General features: G+C 38.7%; 1 protein-coding gene across 5 annotated transcripts in view; it reads left to right on the top strand.

The window, feature by feature from the left end:
- Nucleotides 1-281: 281 nt before the first annotated feature.
- Nucleotides 282-20,040, top strand: part of LOC120804186 (protein-serine O-palmitoleoyltransferase porcupine-like) — a 29,638-nt gene continuing 9,879 nt past the window's right edge. The window contains exons 1-13 of one of the 5 annotated variants that reach the window (XM_040153457.1): nucleotides 282-347; nucleotides 1,321-1,457; nucleotides 1,833-2,025; nucleotides 3,156-3,199; nucleotides 5,561-5,742; nucleotides 5,843-5,973; nucleotides 8,006-8,131; nucleotides 9,928-10,028; nucleotides 13,393-13,469; nucleotides 15,251-15,314; nucleotides 15,506-15,591; nucleotides 18,795-18,902; nucleotides 19,126-19,236. In XM_040153457.1, the coding sequence (XP_040009391.1) occupies nucleotides 1,322-1,457; nucleotides 1,833-2,025; nucleotides 3,156-3,199; nucleotides 5,561-5,742; nucleotides 5,843-5,973; nucleotides 8,006-8,131; nucleotides 9,928-10,028; nucleotides 13,393-13,469; nucleotides 15,251-15,314; nucleotides 15,506-15,591; nucleotides 18,795-18,902; nucleotides 19,126-19,236 (1,359 nt within the window). In that variant the 5' untranslated portion in view covers nucleotides 282-347; nucleotide 1,321. Of the gene's footprint in view, nucleotides 525-1,320; nucleotides 1,458-1,832; nucleotides 2,026-3,155; nucleotides 3,200-5,560; nucleotides 5,743-5,842; nucleotides 5,974-8,005; nucleotides 8,132-9,927; nucleotides 10,029-13,392; nucleotides 13,470-15,250; nucleotides 15,315-15,505; nucleotides 15,592-18,794; nucleotides 18,903-19,125; nucleotides 19,237-20,040 lie in introns of those variants that run through there. The other 4 variants (XM_040153455.1, XM_040153460.1, XM_040153456.1 and 1 more) reach the window with 4 other exon arrangements.

A 20,040-nucleotide genomic window follows, 5' to 3' on the forward strand; every position in this document is an offset into this window, starting at 1 on the left:
CCTTACACAGTTGGCGGCTTTGCCCAGCCTTGGGTCTCCATGGAAAGATATGATTAAAAGCAGTCAGCTTTTCTTGCTGTTTAACACTTCAGTCCAGCTGGTTGTGGTAATGCACCAATGAGGTTGTTTTTCAACCACCAGAAAAGAAGAAGAAGAAGCAGCAGAAGAAGAAGAAGAAGAAGAAGAGGATGAAGAAGAAGAAGAAGAAGAAGAATTGCCGAGTGTGTGTGTGCGTGCGTGCGTGCGTGTGCGTGCGTACGTGCGTGCCGGGGGGTGGGGTGGGGGGGGGTTCACAGTTACTTTATCAGGTCTAGACCTCCCGCCTGCTCCGCTCTTCCACAACTCAGGTTAGCTTCTTAGCTAGCTTAGTATTTAAACACAGTGTTGCTTAGCATTAGCTTGGTGCCGTTCAGTTTAACCGGGAACGACAGGCTCTGCCACATTCACAGCACTACTTTGGTTTGTTTTGCAGAACTAACGCGAGCTGATGTCCACTAAACCACGAATAATTACATAAGTAAACGGTAAAGTTAGCAAGCGAAATTTCTGAACACATCGAAGGCTAAATTGGGTAATGTTACGTACCTCAGTCTATGTTGGATTCTTTACAAAGTTCGAAAAGTTAAAGTTAGTTTAGTTAAAGTTTCGTAATTGACCAACGCTAGTTAGTTAGAAGTTAATTATCGCTGGGTAAAATGCATAGCAAGGTAGTAGGCCTAAAAGTAACACGAGTGTGCAGAGATTACACAAGTTAATATATGATAATTGTCATTAACTAATTGTTAAGTTCCATCAGGATTTGTTTCCTTTATCATTTTTATATTTTTGTAAACTGAAGATATTTGTGTTTTGGAATATTGGTCGTACAAAACAAGATGTCAACTCGGACTATGGGAAATTGTGATCGGCACTTTAGCTATTTTCTGAAATTTAAAAGACCAAATGATTAATCAGTTAAATTGCAAGTTAATCATGCAGTTGATGAATACTCGAAATATTTGTTAGTTGGAGCCCTAATCTAAAGTAACTGACCAATTCGAAACAATTTTACTTTATCACGTTGATGCAAATATTCTGTAAATTCAGTATTGCCATAAAGACTGTGTTCACTTATTTGCAAAAGTGTCTACAGTGGCATGCAGTTTTGGACAAGATAGTCCTTTAGATGTAATAATTAATTTGTCCATTTGACTTTGTTTCATGTAATTTTTATCGGTCATGAAAGCTGCAATGCATTTCATAATAGTTTGTGTGTGTGTGTGTGTGTGTGTGTGTGTGTGTGTGTGTGTGTGTGTGTGTGTGTGTGTGTGTGTGCTGCAGGATGGACATGTCCAGCAGGCTGGCAGTTTGGCAACAGCTGGCTGAGAGCTGTGGTCTTAGTACAGTCCGTCAGGGCCTACAGCAGGTCTGGAGGCTGCTGCTGCTCTGCCTGATCTGCAGACTTTGCTTCAGACTGGGTGAGCTGAAATACAGTAACTGTATATCAGCAAGTATGAGCCCTAACAGGAAGGCTTGTCTTAACTGTTTTTGATATTTACATGGTTGGAAACAAATTTCGATGTTGTTTACTGACACACCCAGATAATGTTCCTTGAATTCAACACCATTCGTACCCAAGACTGTATTCTGATGCTTTTTTGCCATGTCACATAAAGTGACCATGACATAGAGAAAAAGACTTTTCAAACTAGTTAGTTAATTTTCCATATCATACATATTTATTACATCTGTCTAAAATCAACATAAAGTCAACCATTTTGATGTGAGAGGTTTTTGGAGGCTATTGGACATGTGATTGTAATTCAAAGTGTTTCCCTACTTGTGTTCCTCAGGAGGTGTGTCTACTATGAAGCATGTAGTGTCAGTGTTGGCTGGGATGTACAGCCTCTTCCTGTTCTTTGAGTTGCACATGCTGTGGGTCCTGTTGCTCAGTGCACTCTGTTACATTGTTCTCCTGCTCAGTCGACACTCCAGCACCAGAGGCCTCTTCCTCTCAGCCGTCATCCTCATCTACCTCCTCATTGGGTGAGAAAACATTGCAAAAACACAATTTTCTGGAAATGGATTATTTCAGCTTTCAACAGAAAACAGACAAAATCAAGTGCCCATTGTGGCAATATGGCACTTGCACCTCCAACTAGTGGTGACTATCGATGCATTCACACATATGGATTAAAAAATCTGGGACAGTGACCGCTGCTATTCATTGTGAATGAGACCTGGCTTAGCAGCCCTCTGGCCCCTGCAGAGCTCAAAAAGCACCCAACTACACTACAGGGGAAAGTTGAGAGAGACTCAAATTAATACAAATATCATCTGACGCAGTGCGCTCCACTATGCGAAGGAACTTAAAACAAAAGGTAAAGCTGATCATCATGGCCTCTGGATTTCTTAATTCTTTACAACATGTATTTAATGAGTTACTGGGACATAAAACAGAAAAACGACATGTTGAAACAAATCACAGACAGTATTGGTGTTTAATGGTGATGGATATGTCAGAAAACAACTGTCTATTTGGAGCAGAGTATGTAAATTACATGCTCAACACACCCCCAGAACTACAGATTCATGAGGCGGGAGATAGTGCCAACTACTTTGTATCCGTATGTGTGAATGTACCAATAGAGTTCCAAACTCTAATATGCTACTTACAGTGTATAATTGCTCTGTTCAGTATTTATTATCCACATCAAAACAGTGATATCCCATCTTTTTGGTGCTGATTACAGACCATGTAAAATTGCCATAATCTTGATTTAAATCCGGAACTATGTGTGTCCTGTGTACACAAGTTGGTTGGTACCAAACATTTTGGAGGATCAATACCGAGCCATAGTGACAAACCTTTCATCACAGTAACTGTGGAAATCATGACCCATATACTAGGATGTGTTGTTTGTTTGTTGTGGGTGGGGCTGTGTGCCTGCTAGCAGTAATGTTGATATTCTTTGTGCTGGAGTCTTACCATGGCATTGCTTGTTGAATGATTGTATAGTCAACATCTACAGATTCTTGAGTATAGTTTCCCAATTTCCTCAGTAATTTTATGCAAATTCCCCATTAATTAATTTCATAAGTAGTTCTGCAAACCTTCTAGTTTCTGGTGTAGAATTTAAGTCTTACAATAGTATTTTTCTACCTCTTCATTTCAGAGAGTTGCATTTAATTGACATGCTGACCTGGCATAAAATAAGAGGTAAATATTCCATCATTTGGTCTTAAAATACTGCCATGTAAGTTTTGTTTATTGATGGTTTTTCTTGCAAGTTACTCTTACTTATTTTAAATATGTTTTCTGCAGTTCTGCAGTTCTCCCACAGCTATTACTTTGTATCTCGGATAAAGCTTCTCTGTTATATGGTAAAAGAAAATTGCACTGTTGACTACAGCAGTTCACTGCATGTGTCAAGAGTATATACTGTATATATGCAGTACACAACAAAACTGATTACACCCCTGGTCAGTATGACTAAAATGATAATTAATTACAATTCCTGTCTATTTAATACAATTTTATTTGTTTTTAGCCAAAGCCCAAAAAGAATGAAGCCAATTCATTGGAAAAACAGAAAAGTTTGACTAATTCAACAAAAATCAAATGTCCATATAAAAGAATCAATCGAAACAAAAGTCATTACACCCTTCATTAGTGGGAGTCCATCCTTTTATTTTTTAAATATTTCGTATTTCCGGTTTTTCTTCTGATGACAGATTCCATCCTCCTGGGCATGGATGGTACCAGTCTCAACACAAATTTGTGGAGAGATGTTCTTCACAGAACACAGATAATTCTTTTCAGCTGCTCTTTGCTGAAGGGGGTTCGTTGCTCTACCTTGCACTTTAAAATCTTCTGTTTGGGATCCTCTGTTCTGCTGGGTTCATGTCAGGGGACACACCTGGCCAGGTCATAGTTTTCACTTTTTTTTTCTTTAAAAAGTCTTGTGTGATTTATTTTTTTTGCAATGTGTTTGGGATCATTGTCTTGTTGGAAAACTCCTCTCCTGCCAAGCAACTTGAAACTGGGAGTCATCTTTTCATTTAGTATTTGGATAAGCAGTCTTGCATTCATAGGTGCATCTATAAATGCCATCTCCCCTACACCATTTGCACTGATGCAGCCCCACATCAGCACACTCCCCCCTCCATGTTTCATGGTCGACACTATGCAGTCACTGTGTTAGTCGTGGTCAGGTCTACATTAAACATGCTGGACCCCATCTGATCCATTTATATTTACATTTTACCCATTTGGCAGACGCTTTAATCCATAGTGACTTACAACTGAGGCAATTCAGGGTTCACTGTCTCGCCCAAGGACACTTAGGCACCCAGACAGGGGAAGCCAAGGATTGAACACCTAACCCTGCGATCAGTGGACAACCTGCTCTACCACCTGAGCCACAGCTGCCCCAAACAGTTTTATTTTGGTTTCATCTGACCAAAGAATGTGCTGAGAGCATTCATCAGGCCCCTTGAGTTGTTGTTTGGCAAAGTTTAATCTTGCAGTTTTGTTTTCTTGACTTCATGCAATTGACTTCTCATTGTCTGATCAGTCATTGAAATACCAGTTTCTACAGATGTGGAAATCTGTGCACACTGGTTAATAAACCATGAGAATGCATTGATAATCTGAGCACAGGGTGTTGGGAAAAGTTTAAAAGAGACCTCTGGAATGCGCACCTGGCATTCACTGTAAAACATGTAAATTCTGTAATACAATATTTAGTACTGTAATGCAATATTTAATGGTCATACGAGCTAGATGGAAATGAAATCAGGCTAATAATTGGTGTCAGAAAAATAGTAAATACTGTAGCATGTATGAAGCTGTTCATAAACTGAAAAGACCTACATTCAAACTAAAATCATTATTAGCCATAATTCCAATTTCCATACTACATACACATTCTAAGCATGTTTTCAGTATAGTATGTAGTGTGATCACACTGTAAAAGTCACACGATAAAGTATGCTCAAAAAAGTCCCTAGTTCTAGTGCCTAATATGAGTCAGGCTCTAAAAACACTAGACCTTACAGCCTGATGACAGTTATTTTTCTCAGACTTCCAGACTTCTCAGACAGAAAGTTCCCTCCAGAGCCACAGAAGACATTAAACAACAGGTTTCATGGACCGAGTAGGATTGACCAGGATGATTAAAGGGACCCTATTAATATTTCTTCAAGTGAAAAAAAGGATCATGTTAAATATGTTTCCCACTTACTTGCATTTACTAAACATCTTGCAGCATCAGTGTTAGAAACATCAGAATGAAAGTTTGTCAAGATCAAATAGCCATGCTGTGTGTCATTACAACTTAAAAAATAATGAATCATACTTTCACAAATTGTCCAACCATGATAGTGGTTGATGTCCAGTCAGTGATTTTGTCTGTGCGTGTGTGTGTGTGTGTGTGTGTGTGTTTTTGTTTGGGTGTCAGGTTAGTTTAGGTTAGGGTTAGGTTAAGGGGCTACGGAATGCATTATGTCAATGACAGTTCCCCACGAATACACTAAAACAAGTGTGTGTGTGTGTGTGTGTGTGTGTGTTTTTTGTCAGGCTCTCAGATGGTGGTGGCGATGAAGGCCCTCTCTCTGGCCTTTGATTTGGACAGAGGAGCAGTGGGCAGCCTACCCTCCCCAGCTGAGTTCCTGGGCTATGTTCTCTTTGTGGGCACTGTTGTCTTTGGTCCTTGGATCAGCTTCTCTAGTTATAAGAACGCAGCTGAAGGCAGAAAACTGGTGAGTAGTTTTGATTTCTAGCGTCCTTTACGCATGCCATTGTGTCTTGTATAGTACTGCGGTGGTGATGAGGTTTTTTTGTTTTTGTTATTTTCCTCAGAGCTGGTCATGGCTGCAGAGTTCCTGCATAAGCCTCCTTAAGAGTCAACTCTGTCTGCTGGTCTCCACCTGCATCGCCCCTTACCTCTTCCCTTTGTTCATCCCTATTGATGGAAACATAGTCACTCAGAAGTAAGACATATTTTCATTTAAATCTTGTCCTCCTGAAATTTAAGACATTTTGTCAATACAACACATTTTACAATACACTGGTTTGAGAACAGACTGTCTGTCTGTTTTTCTTTCCCGGCTTCAAATTTACATTTGAGGGAGATAAGGTTTGTTTTCAGAGTTAGAACTGACGACTTTTTCCCCACAGGCCATAAGTCTACTGAAATGTGTTTACAATAAGACTTGAACAGGAGAGATTTATTATTTGATCATTCTACTTCCATCAATGCTGTGTTCATACTGCTAGAAAGCACATGGCCATCTCTCCAGTTTGAGGGTATTGTGCATATAGCATTATAGCGTAAGTGGTACGATGCTACAGTTATCCACTATCTGGTACTTTGGACTGCACTTGGTAAACAGACTACACTTATATAGCGCTTTTGTAGTCTTATCGACCACTCAAAGCGCTTTACACTACTGCCATATTCACCCATTCACACATACATTCATACAGGGCTTTTCTATACATACGGCACTTTGTACAGACACACACACACTCTCACACACTGATGATACATTGGGGGCAATTTGGGGTTCAGTATCTTGCCCAAGGACACTTCAACATGTGGTGTGGAGGAGCTGGGGATTGAACCACCTCCTGAGCGACAGCTGCCCCTGAAACATTGTCAAAACATTCTAAACTCAAGGTCCACACTTTCAGTTACATCCCATGGTTTTCATCAGTAGATGGAGTTTGCTCAGTTGTCATGGAGATTGATCCAGTATCATGTTGTGCCTTAAGTATAGAACTTAAAGGACCATACCAGTGGTTTTGTAAAATCAACCCTGTGACTTCTTCCTGGTGTTGCATTCACTAGCTGAACCAGTGGTCTGATTACATAAATTCACCATTAAGCTGCCACATCGCAATGCCTTTATACTATGAAACTCAATAGGAAATACAAGTAATTATCAGATATGAATATCATACATTCTTGTCATGAATATGACACTTAGTTGTAATGAATAGTCTACGAAAATTATTTTCCTGACTTCAGAGTGAAAGACAGTTTTGCCAACTCGACAGCACATAAACAGACCATTCCTGTACGTTCCAGATGTGCAGTCTAATGAGATGATTACAGCTAATTAATGAACAAACAGTAATTCACAAAGAAGGTTCTGTGCAAAAGAGTGAGGCTTTCACAAAAATAATGTCACAGCAAATATGATTATGAGGAGCTCCAATGAGCAGACCATTAAACTTTCTACAGAACAACCGTTGTAGCGTATAAGTTTGAGTTGGAGTATGCTGAGGAGGAAATGGTGCTAAGTTAGCACAGCGAAACAGAGAAAGGAAAAGAGACACTGATGCTACATCATTGGATCAACCAAAACACCAGCCTTTGAAACCAATAGACAGTAGCTACTGGTTGGAGCTGTAACACATGACAAAATCAGGAATGGGACATGTTGAAGCTGGAGTCAGAAATGTGGTGTGCGTCATGGAGCAGATTCTGTCCAATCAGAACTACTCATTGGTAGGACATATGTCCTGCTGACGGATTTAACACAGAACTACGCAGAAGGAATGTATATCTTTGCCATGGAAATTAGTCCCAGGGTAAAAGATTGTTTTATGTAATGAAATCATATTTACTGGCAAAAAAAAAATGTCTGCACTAACTGAAAAGTGTAAGCAGAGAGTAGTTATTTTCCTTAAACATACAAAGCCACTGGTATGGTCCTTTTATCTCGTGATAACATGATTGTACTGTTTGTGGGCTGTTATCATGTGACTGAAGTTCACCACTCTATGTGAACTTCCTGTGCTTATGTATATTTCTGAAATTATGTTAATGAAAGTGGGAAAAATCCGATTACTTAAATGCCTGTTAGTATTCTGTGTCAGAGGAGCACTTAACTTCAACTCAAAAGAGGTTAAGAGGTCCTCTGAGGAGAAGTTCAAGTGGAAGTGATAAAATTGTTTGAGTTGGGGGAAAAAACAAAAGATAATGTGTTTTTGATTTGTATATGGTGTGTTGGACAGGTGGCTGCATGCTTATGAGAATGCAGTGTCTTTCCACTTCAGTAACTACTTTGTGGGTCACCTCAGTGAAGGCACCAGCATGCTCGCTGGTGCAGGCTTTACTGAAGAAAAAGACAACATTACATGGTAAGTTTAGCTGGGGCTCAGCGGCTGTGAGGAGATTTCCAGTGCAGTGAACTGCAATATAATACATGTGTAATCATAATGACACATGTATGCATTCAGTTGTATGCAAGATGTGTTGTTACAATCCTGGGCAAATTACATATTTCGTTTGTTTTTTTTGTTTTTGTTTTTTTGTTTTTTTCTATTCAGAGTTTATTCCTTGACTTTAACACAAAACAGACAAGACATTACAAAACGTAGGAAACAGTAAAGCTGAAAAGGGGGTAAGAAGAAGAAAAAAATAAACGAAAGAAGAATGGGGGAAAAAAAAAAGGACCGAATGCAGGAGTTATAGACTGTATACGGTTAAGGTCACTTTAACAATACAAAAGTTTTCACAGTTACATTTATGGTTCATTTGCTATGACTGTTAAAAGTCACCCTTTCTCGAAACAGTTACATCCAACAGGGAGTTAACCAATCATCAGAACGCAGTCATCTTTGGTCCAATAATACTGGGTGACAAATTAATCTTCCCCAGAGAGCAGCCTGATGTTTGGTATTCAATGCACCTAGAGGAAGTCCTTAATCTTGTCCCATTGTTCATTGGTATGTTACAGTCCTTTAAGATGGCCAGCTTCACGCGTCATATTAAACAGGTCTATGTTCTAACCATGAGCCTTGTGAGAAACGGGCTGACCTGGGTTCTTTCCAGTTTTAGAATGGTTCTTTTAAGATTCTTTTCTGTGATAAACAACCCAAGGACCAGTTTTTTAACAATCACACCAGTGTTGCCCTCTATCTGATGACCAAGTAAGAACACTATGGAGCAAAAGAGTAACATCTGTGACATCAGGGCTATTGCCTCAGACTAAAATGTTTTAACAGCAGGACATTCCCACAGGACATGGAATAATATTTCTCTATTACCAAAATTAAATCAACATAGGTCTTGATCTTTATCATCCGTTTTAGATAATCTAACTGGGATAAGGTATGACCTGCATTAAATCTTGTACTTTATGATTCTGTATCCCTTTCCAAATAACTTTCCATTGAGATGCAGATAATGATGAAAAAATATCATGTTCCCATGCAAGCTGCACTGTTGACTTCATTATTTAGAGTACTTTTCCCTGCCGTGACAATAGGATTACACTAGATAGGACAGGATGGGAGAGAGGGCCCATCAATATTAAACCTTCTATGCAGTTGATTAATAATTGCATAGGAGGATTTGATAACCTCATTATCAACTGATGTAGTTAGTTTAGGATGGTAAATACTGACTTAGTAGAGTGCCCAGTGCTTTTGTACATGCAACACTTACAATTTTTACAGTTTCAAAGTTGATGAAAGTAAAAGTGCATTACCATTTAAAGAGAGGCTAAATGCTATTTTCTGTTTGCTAAAGGGGTTACATTTACTTTTTTTAACTTAAAAAAATCAACAAAATATATGGAATTTTGCCCAGTTTTTGCCAAATTTAGTGGAATGAACAGGAGAGCACAGTCTGTGAGGGTCTCAACATTAAGAAACTAACATATCGGAATTCGATGTGGGAGCTTGTCTGTGGAAGCCTTACATGTCGACAGTAAAATTTTAAAATCTATTCTAAGACAGGCAAAGCAGTTAAGAAGGGCAAAAATAGGTGTAATGGGTCTGAATGGGTTAACATGACATGGACTCAGCAGTAATATGGATTGGTTTACAATAAAGAACATCATCACATTTCGTAAAATACCATCTAGATCAGGGCTGAATGAGTGAATGCCTAATACTGTATTCCCCAATAATATGTGTCTGTGATTGTGCAGGGATATGACTGTGGTGAAGCCTCTCAGTGTGGAAATGCCTCGCTCCATGGTGCTGGTGGTGACATCCTGGAACATCCCCATGTCCCGATGGCTGAAAACCTGTGAGTCCAAGCCCCTACTCTGTCTGTTACACGTTTCAGAATCACTAAGCACTGCTACTGAGAAATAAAGCCGACAGAATTTTTACCCGGTTAGATGCTGGACATAAGAATGGTGATGCTGGTCAGTCACTAGTCCATCCAACACTTTGGTCATGGAGTGAGAAAGCTCTGAAACTGCTGGTCATTGTCCCCAGACAATGATTCCTAATATTTTTTGGGTACCTTCTCACTTTTCTTCTATTGCCATTATCATACCAAATATTTCACTTATACACAGAAGATATCAACATACTGTAGTGATCTGCTATCACTACCACGGGAGGTGATGACGCTGAAAACCAAGATGGCGCAGTGCGAGGAGGAAGTTTTGAGACCGTCCTGTCTGAGCAGAAATCTGTTTGGCGTCCGTCTTCGTTGTTTCCTTCTTCTAAGTCTCCGTTCATAAATCCGTGTGGTTCTCTGGCTGAAATCTCTACGGCATTAATTTCAGGGAGTTCTTCAAGCCTTGTAGTTCTTTGGACCATACAGCAGCTGTAAATAAACGACTGACTTGATGGAAAACACAGACTGGACTTGACTGGAGTTACGTGACTAGCAGATAACTCTGGTAAAATCTGAGTAATATATTTAGTTTTCCTTATTTTTTTTCTTATCCTTTTCACAAGTGAAGTGAACTGAACTGATGCTGTGCTGCTCGCACAATTGCCCCTACGACTATACAGAGATCTCTTAAAAACAAAACAAAATCCCAAGGGAAATAACAAATGTGTTTATTCACTCAAACCCAATAAACAAGGAAAACAATCAGAAACTCAAAATGGCAATATCTATAACAGCAACAGTGGAACTGTTACAAGCTGTGGAATGAATGCGTATCTCTTAAATCTGGAAGCAATGGTGAACAACAGCTTCCAGAAATCAAGAGCATAGTACAGAGGAAATTAGGGTTTTCCAAAAAAAGTCTCAGAGACTCTCAGAAATAACCCCACACTAAGCAAATTGCAAGTGGAAATGACCAAACAATTGGATTAACTCAGAACCTAGTTCACTTCCACCTTGAATTGGAAATTGAAACACGAGCTCTGCTCGGTATTAACTCAATTCTGTCCCCTATTGTGCAGAGTATGGAAAGCAGTGAGTCTAAATTAACAACATGTCTATGTAATCTTGACATCATGAATACAGAGGTTACGTCAATGAAACCTCAGTACTTATCCTTACACACTGCTTCACTTGTCAACACAGCCACTTAAACCACCCCAAATCACCTTGCATACTGACTCCATGCAGGGAGACCTATGGGGAAGGTTTATCGGAAAGAAACCCAAAGCCTCCAATTCCCCACATTTGGACAGCATGATGATAACCCATACCCATTACTCTGTTTTAGAACAATATCTTGTTTTTCTTGCTCTTATCCCACTGTCAGATGAGGAGCTTGTTGTTACTCTCAGGAATTTGTTGCACGGGAGATTTTTACTGATGACGGCATTTCTGAGGATTATGAAGACAAGTTAGCCAAAACGATTTGAGCTCGAGTATAAGGTGAAGATGAGAGCTTTAGAGATTTTGCATACATGTACGAATCTCTGTGTCAGCATTGGAAGCCTGAAAGTCATTAAACTTATCCTAAAGAATAGCAATCCAAAGCTCACAAGCCAAGATGGGTTGGTCCGGCTTGGTCAACAGCTGGAAAAAGACTGGAATAATCAACTCTTATGTGAGCAAAGAATTCAATCTCTGTCTAAACCCTAAACACAGCAGAATAATTCTTCAAAATCCACGGTTCCTGTTGATACACCTGCTCCCTCCAGACCTCCTAGCCAGTTCTGCCGGCCTTGCAAGGGGGCAGATGCTCCTGCTACAAACCCATTTGCTGCTAATGGAGAGAAAGGAAAGGGCAATCAAACCAGTTAAACCCTCTCTGGACCATGAGCACATCCTGCTGTCAGCACCCTAACACACTTACAGGCTCAAAATCCTCCAACTCCAAGCCAACATAAATTAGCCTCACCTCAATTCCAAGAGCCCCTCAAAACATTCAGTGCTCGAGTACCCTTGACACCAGGACCTTGGGAAGGTAGGGATATTGGGGCACAGTGAGGTGAAGTGCACTCTACATGGTAAAACTTTGAGTCAATCAGTCAATACTGCTGCGCTTCACTGGGAAACCTTGACCTTTCCATGCATGCTTGGTCTAGATTTCCTCTTTCAGAGTGTTCTGCAAGTGGATATTTCCAATAAAGCATAGTGGTTTTAAAACCAATGAACAAGAACGATTTAATTTCCTCACTGAAACCTAAAATGAACAGGAACCTACCCAATACTGTGCATTCTTTCTTACCGGGGCCCCCTCTGGCCTCTGCCCTATGCCCGATGGAACCTTCTCTGAATTTTTCAGGCAGGTGATACAGGATGTTCACCTGGACCAGAGTAGGAAAATGCATGATGATGTTAAAACTACTTCAAGACAATGCTGATGTTGTCAGTGTTGGGTAGCACTGACCTCCTTCAGCACAAGATCCTTGTGATGTACCAATTTGACAAAAAACATACTGCGTATCACCTACAGAACTCCAGGTGATGAAGAGGCGTATTGACGAAATGTTGTCAAATGACATCATTGAACCCTCATCATTTGCCTGTAGTTAGAACTAGTTGTTCAAACTATGACGAAGACAGGTATGGATCCCAGATTCTGTGTTGACTTCAGGAAGTTGAATTCTGTGACACTGGAGGATGCATATCCACTCCCAACAATACAAGAAATCTTGGGATTCTTTGTGTAGCCATGATTTTGACTTGCTAACTGCTGAATGGGAGGTTTTTGAGCAGTATCATCCCTTTGTCTGATATTTCAGTCTATTGAAATCAATCTATTAGTCGATCAACAGAAACTACAGTATTCAACTGTTTCAGCCTTTTTTTTTTTTTTTTTTTTTTTTTTTTTTAAGCACAAATACCAAATATAATTATAGTCATATAACAAAGTAAAAAACAAAACAAGTACATTGAGGACATCAGTGGTGGCCTCTGAGAAATTGTGAATGCCAGTTTTCTTTTTTCTTTTTTTTAATTTAAATTTTTTTGCTTTAATTGGACAAATGATGAATTGAGAAATTAATTGCTTGATAATGAAAATTATTATTTGGTAATGAAAAAATTGTTAGCTGCAGAACTATTGGTATTTACACTATTCAGCTGGTACTATGTAGTTTAAGTATCACCTCATTTGTCACAATGACAAATGACACACAGACACTTGTATTTACAAGCTATTATGATAATTACATTAAAAACTTTATACTTTATATATTGTCATTATGTTGTGCATTTACTGTGTTCTGTCTTCCATGTTCTTCAGATGTCTTTAAAAATGCCATGAAACTGGGGATTTTTCCAGCCATCCTGGTGACATACACAGCCAGCGCCTTACTCCATGTTAGTAAGATGATGCACACTTTTATCCAGTGTTAATTTTGCCAAATTTATTTTAGATTCAGGTCAACTATGTGTGTGAACAAGTCACACATGTGACTGTATGCTCTGTAATACAACAGACTGACTCAGTTAATCCTAATCACCACAGCTACAATTAGGTACCTAAGTATTTGGACAGTGACACAATTTTCATAATTTTGCCTCTGTAAACCACCACAATGGATTTGAAACAAAGCCATCAAGATGTGATTGAAGTGTAGACTTTCAGTTTCAATTCAAGGTGTTTAACAAAAATATTGCATTAACCGTTAAGGAATTACAGCCATTTCTCTACTTAGTCCCTCATTTTAGGCTACTCAAAAGTAATTGGACAAACCAACATAATTATAACTACTATTTTTAATACTTTGATGAAAATCATTTGCATACAATGACTGCCTGAAGTCTTGAACCCATGGGCATCACCAAATGCTGAGTTTCCTCCCTTGGGTTGCTTTGCCAGGTCTTTACTGCAGCTGATCTGTCATGAAATAACAAGGGAACAGGCCACACCTGGCCAAGAAACTGATAAAACTATTAAACCCCTTGAATAAAAGCTGGAAATCTACACTTCAGTCACATCTTGACCTCTTCCAAATACTTATTTAACTAATTGTACATGTTTTCTCTACTGCAGAGCCAGCAACTCATCAAAAAACTGATTTACTCATTTGTTAACTAAAATACTGTTCACTGCCTGGGTTTAACTTGAGAGGAGCAGCTAAAAATATTGAATAACTTAGCGATATTTCTTTATCAAACATCTGGAGGGAGATTTTAAATCTTGAAATTTACTCATTCTTTCCGACAGCAAAGCAAAAGATAGTCAACTGAAAGTAACTTTAATGTTACATCCACATCCACAGCACATGATAATGTTGTTACCTTACCTTTGCATAAATGTCATTGTGTTGCCTGCATGTTTTTGGAGTTTTTTTCAGCTGTTTCGGTTCTGCTTCTTTAATTCTCAGTAGATTGTAGATGAATGTAGTCCATAAATCTGTTTCTTTCAAGAATCGTTAATGTCAGATAACATTACTGACAGAGACCGAATTTTAATGTGTGTGAGATGCTTCTTATTAACAGAAGTGAAACAGTTCAAACAGCTAGATCAACTTCTGAAAATTGGGGCAGTGGTGCATATGGTTTGACTACTCGGGAGCTACAGTGTGTCATTTCACAAAATCATGCAGGTCGTGGAGTAAGACTTTGTGTTAAAACAGTAATTAGCTAATTTGTCCATCTTGTACATCATTTTTATTTGTTGATAAACTGTTATACATTTCGTCATAGTCTCGTCATTGTTTACAAAGGCTACTTTTTATTTAGCTTTAGTCTCATTTTGATTTTGAAAAAAAGGTCAAAGAATATTTTTGTTGACGAAATTAACACTTACTGGTGGCCATTTTAATATACAGTATGCTAAAACCACATTGGAGACAGTTATTCTTTTGTTGCAATGTGATCTACTTTCACCTCATATGGAAACATGATGAACTACATTCTCTTGCCATCCATTTGTGCCATGTGGCTGATAGAAAAGCTGTGAATGTTAAGGTTTTAACATACAGGTAGGTCATCTGTAGTTCTACTGTAGAATGAACACACTGATGCTGCAGTGAAAATTGCATATCATTAAAAAATTAATTTGGTTAGAGATATATGTCTGCAGTGTGCATGTGTACGATGCTGAATGATTAACTGTGACTACTTGAACTAAATATTCTGTTTGTTTTCTTCAGGGTCTGAGTTTTCACCTGGGAGCTGTTTTACTCTCTTTGGGATTCATCACATATGTTGAACATGGTATGAATAACATTTCTCCTTGTACATAAGAGTATTTAACTGTAAAAGTTGAGCCACTGAAGGTGAAATAGAGCTGCATACACATTAACAAATACTGTAGAACTAATGTGATAGTGTTAATAAAGGCTAGCCAGTTTGTTTCTCATGACACTTGAATGGTCAAGGTTGTTGATTTTCTTTTTTGTCCTCAGTACTGAGAAAGAAGCTTGCATCCACCTTCAGTGCCTGTATCCTGTCTAGGCCCTGTAACTCTGGCTGCGGCCATCAGCACAAGAAGGTAAAACTTAAGCTATTCAGCTGTGTGAAGTAGGATAGAAGACAATGGAAAGAAATACTAAGCAATCAAAACATACATTAAGATATTTACTGCAACGTTCATAAAAGTCATTTTATTTGTTAGGAATGCAGGTATGGGGATATGGAAAAAAACACCATCATATTCGTTGTTAAAAGGGGAGATTTTAATCATTCCTGAGGTACTTTGATTCTTAGTATTCCAAGTTTACATGCCACATTAGGGGAAGCTTAAAATTACAAGAAACTTGATTTAGAACCATATTTCTCCCATGTCTACACTCAGTGAAGACTTTATTAGGAACAGCATACTAATACTGGGTAGGGCCTTCCTTTGCTCTCCAAACAGCCTCAATTCTTTGTGGCATTCAGATCTGGTGACTGGGGAGGCAATTGAAGTACACTTAACTCATTGTCCTGTTCATGAAACCAGTTTGAGATGACTAGTAGCCATTACAAGATGGTAAACTACGGCCTTAAAAGATGTGCACATGGTCAACATTACTCAGATAGGCTGTGGCATTCGAACCATGATTGATTGCTATTAAGGGGCCCAAAAAGTGGCAAGAAACAATTCCCCACACTATTATACCACCACCACCAGCCTGAACTGTTGACACAAGGCAGGTTGGGTCTATGGATTTATGCTGTTGACACCAAATTCTGACCCTACCATCTGCAAGCCTCAGCAGAAATCCAGATTCATCAGACAAGGTTACGTTTTTTCAGGTTGACAATGCACAAACATGACACATACTGTAAATGTAACAGAGGAATGTCACATATATACACTGTGCATTTGAGCCAGATGAGCTCTTAATGACCAGAACTGAAAACACTACAGAGAGTATTGTGCTGAATACACCATGTCATATACACCCGTTTTTGTGTGCGTGCGTGCGTGCGTGCGTGCGTGCGTGCGTGCGTGCGTGCGTGTGTGTGTGTGTGTGTTTGTGTTTCAGGCAGGGAGAGAAGAGTTAATTTAAGAATGAAATTGAGCAGTTCAACTTGCAACCAAAGCTACAGCTCTCAGTAAAAGTGTACTATGCCTATAAAACGTTTTAGAAATCTTCATGCGTTATGGTTTTCCAAACTTTGCATCATAGAGGGTTCAGTGTGGCTTTTTTGACACTGATCAACAGAAAAAAGCCTTTCAGTGTCAAAGTAAACATCTTTCCAAAATGATCTAAGGTCATTACAAATATAAGATACAAAATACATGTTTGCAGTAGGATTCATCCCCTATAATAGGACAGTCCTAAATCATCACCACTGCAGTTAGTGCAGTTAGTTTTAGTAGTCACATAATTAGTTAAACAGAGCTTAGCTGTGTTTATATGTGGGGTTTCAATTAATTGTAGAATAAATACATAGGTAACTGTAAGGTCCAACTTTTGGTGAGTCAGTATCATAGCAAAACAACTTGCACTGAAACACTGGAAAAAAAACTCTATGAAAAGTTGATTGAAAAGCACAAGTCAGGAGATAAAAGAACATTTCAGATTCACTGAGAATCAGTAAGAAGCTCAGTTAATTCAATCATTAAAAAATGGAGATAGTATGGAACAGCTGTAAATCTGCAGAGCAGGCTGTCCTCAAAAACTGAGTGAGCATGCAAGAAGGAGACAAGTGAGGGAGGACATGAAGAGACCTGTAACGACTCTGGAGGAGTTCCGAGCTTCTCAGGCTTAGATTGGAAAGACTATGTAGACAGCAGTAAGCTGCTTCACCAGTTGCAGTTAGACCTGGGTTCTAATAGCCAGTTCCATTTTGGATCAGTTTCCAGTTGGCAAAATGCCTGTTAAGCCCCGATGCTAATGAGTCACTTATAAAACCTTTTATCTCTTGTTTTTTTTTGTTTGTTTGTTTGTTTGTTTTTTAGCAACAACCAATGTAAAAAAAAAAAACATGCAAGTAACATAATTAATACTGTTAATTGTATAACAGTTACACAATTAAAGTAATTGTGTAACAGTGAAACTTTAGTCCATTAGTTAATGTGCTCTCTCCAAGCCGCTGACTAGACTCTGCCAAAGATTGTTTGTGAGTGAAAAGACATCACTGTAACATCTCTCTACAGCTGCCAGTGAACTGTTATTTTGTAGTTCAACAGAGTGTAGAGTTTCACTTCAACTTTTTATGCATCAAATAAATATTTGAATGTTTCATTAAGCTCAGAGTTCTTGATCAGGAGCTCCAGTATTTGGATCAAGTAGTTTGTAAAAAAAAAAAAACAAAAAAAAAAACAGGTGTAAAAGTCAGTTTGCTCCAGCTGTTATTTCAGTTTGTCACAACAATTAATATCAATCAATAATCAATATTTCAGATGCTCTGCTGCTCAGCTCATTTTCAGTTTGGAGCTACCAGCTATGAAAATGTATTAGGCTAGCTTCATTAATGTTTATGCTGATTCATTTAGTAGCTGCCACTAAAACTAGTATTTTTGGCTTCTGTGACCCATAGTTATTTATAACTTTAGTTACTTACAAATGATGAAAGCTAAACTTAATGGGATTCAATAAGGGATTCGAAGGAATTCAGAATTGATAAGTGAACCGTGACCTTGTAGCAGTTTTATGTGGAGAGTGTCGCTATGAACATGGGCATGTTACATCTCTGCTGCAGTTTGCCAGAAGGCATGTGGGAGACTGAGCTTTATGTTCATCAAACTAAACACCATGTTACATTGCACATCATCATAAACGTATCATCCCCAGCGTGAAGTATGGTGGTGGCAGCATCATGCTGTGGGGATGCTTCTCTGCAGCAGAGGCGCTGTAGGTAACACATGTATATCACTACCATTTCAACTTCAATTAGGGCAAAAACAACATGGAGGCAACTGGTGAGATTTTTAAGAGCTGATGGTGACCACCCATGCAGATAACAACCTAGGTAGTTACAATTTCATGACTTTGACTTTCCTGTTTGCCTAATGCACATGGATTTATTGTTGTGTAGTACTTAAAAATTCTTTGCATTATAAACTTGACCTTCTTAATTTCATTTGCATTATGTGTTTGGACTTATCTGAGAAAATTCTGAATGATGCTTTCAACTTTTGGATAATTTATCACAAGTGAGATGCATTGCAGAAACATGACTGTAGGTTATGTGTCCTGTAGCTTTAAAGAGTAACTTAACGCCAGGTTGAAAAGCAGTGTTTTTCTGCCCTCTGGTTGAAAGTTCCAGGCCTGTTTCACCTCTGACAGAAGTGTCTTTGTTGCACCTCTAACTGCACTCAACAGTGATGTCACAGGCTGCTGGAGTACGCCTGCACATCGATGCAGCAAGGTGAGAAATAAACCACTGGATGTCAATAAAGACAAGATTTTCAAGGGGTTTTAAGCTCTATGTTTGATCCTGGAGTTGATGACCTGGCAGTAGAAGAGGTAAGAGCAACCTGAGGACTGAGGCCAAGGGAAAAAAAATCTATGTCACTTGAAAGTGTTTATGAGGATTAAAAACATGTTCTTGTGACTGTTTAACAGTTTGTTCTTTTTGTTTTGGTCTGTAGGAGTATTGGGTGGTGGTGCTGAACCTTGTCTTTAGCTTCCTGGCCATCTTCCACCTCACCTACCTGGGTTCTATGTTTGATCCCGGAGTTGATGAGTGGGAAGTAGAAGAGGTAAGACCACCACAAGAACTGAAGCCAAACAAAAACTAATATTTCTATGCCACTTGAAAGTCACTGTGACATAGGGCATTTTTTTTTTTTTTTTTTAAATTAAAAGCCTACCAGGAAAGGGAAAGTTTGTCCTTTGCGTTGCTGGAAGGATTTTAATATGAAACTGTTTGCAGAATGTCCAAAAAGTGTTAAAAGTGTTACTCTAATTGACAGAAGCTTAACACCAAATTAATAAGGAAAGGTGCTAAATTTTGAGATGATGCCTAATCTCATGATAAATCACACCAACCCAAAAGGATTTAAGGTAATGTATTTAAATATAAAATCAGCTCTTCTTTTGTTCCTTGGCTTTGACTGAGTCTCCAGGTGATCATGCCTACAGAGTTTGACGGTTTGCCATGGCTCTGCGTTACCATGGCAACAACAGAAGGTGGTTCTTAGTATTTTGTCTATCCCATTTATTTGAATTAACGTGGACAAATTATTAAGAACACCCATCAGCATTACCCAGTAAAGTTCAACAGCACCAAAAATTACATCCTCCAGAATGATCATTGAAGTAAATCAACATCTTCTTAAACGGATTCAGTAGAAATTGAACATTATAATCGTCATGAAGGAAGATTTATTACAATCCTGTATTATACTGCATTAGTTTTATCTCGGTGTACCTAATAATAAACTGGTAAGTGAGTGTAGAACAATTTAATCGCTATGTGTTACTATGGTAACCCTTTCCCTGAACTGGAGAATCAGTATTTTTACTGAAGAGCTTGACTTATAACTTAAAATGGGTATGACATA

The sequence above is a fragment of the Xiphias gladius genome, chromosome 18 (assembly GCF_016859285.1).
Source record: "Xiphias gladius isolate SHS-SW01 ecotype Sanya breed wild chromosome 18, ASM1685928v1, whole genome shotgun sequence".
In the NCBI taxonomy this organism is placed as follows: domain Eukaryota; kingdom Metazoa; phylum Chordata; class Actinopteri; order Istiophoriformes; family Xiphiidae; genus Xiphias; species Xiphias gladius.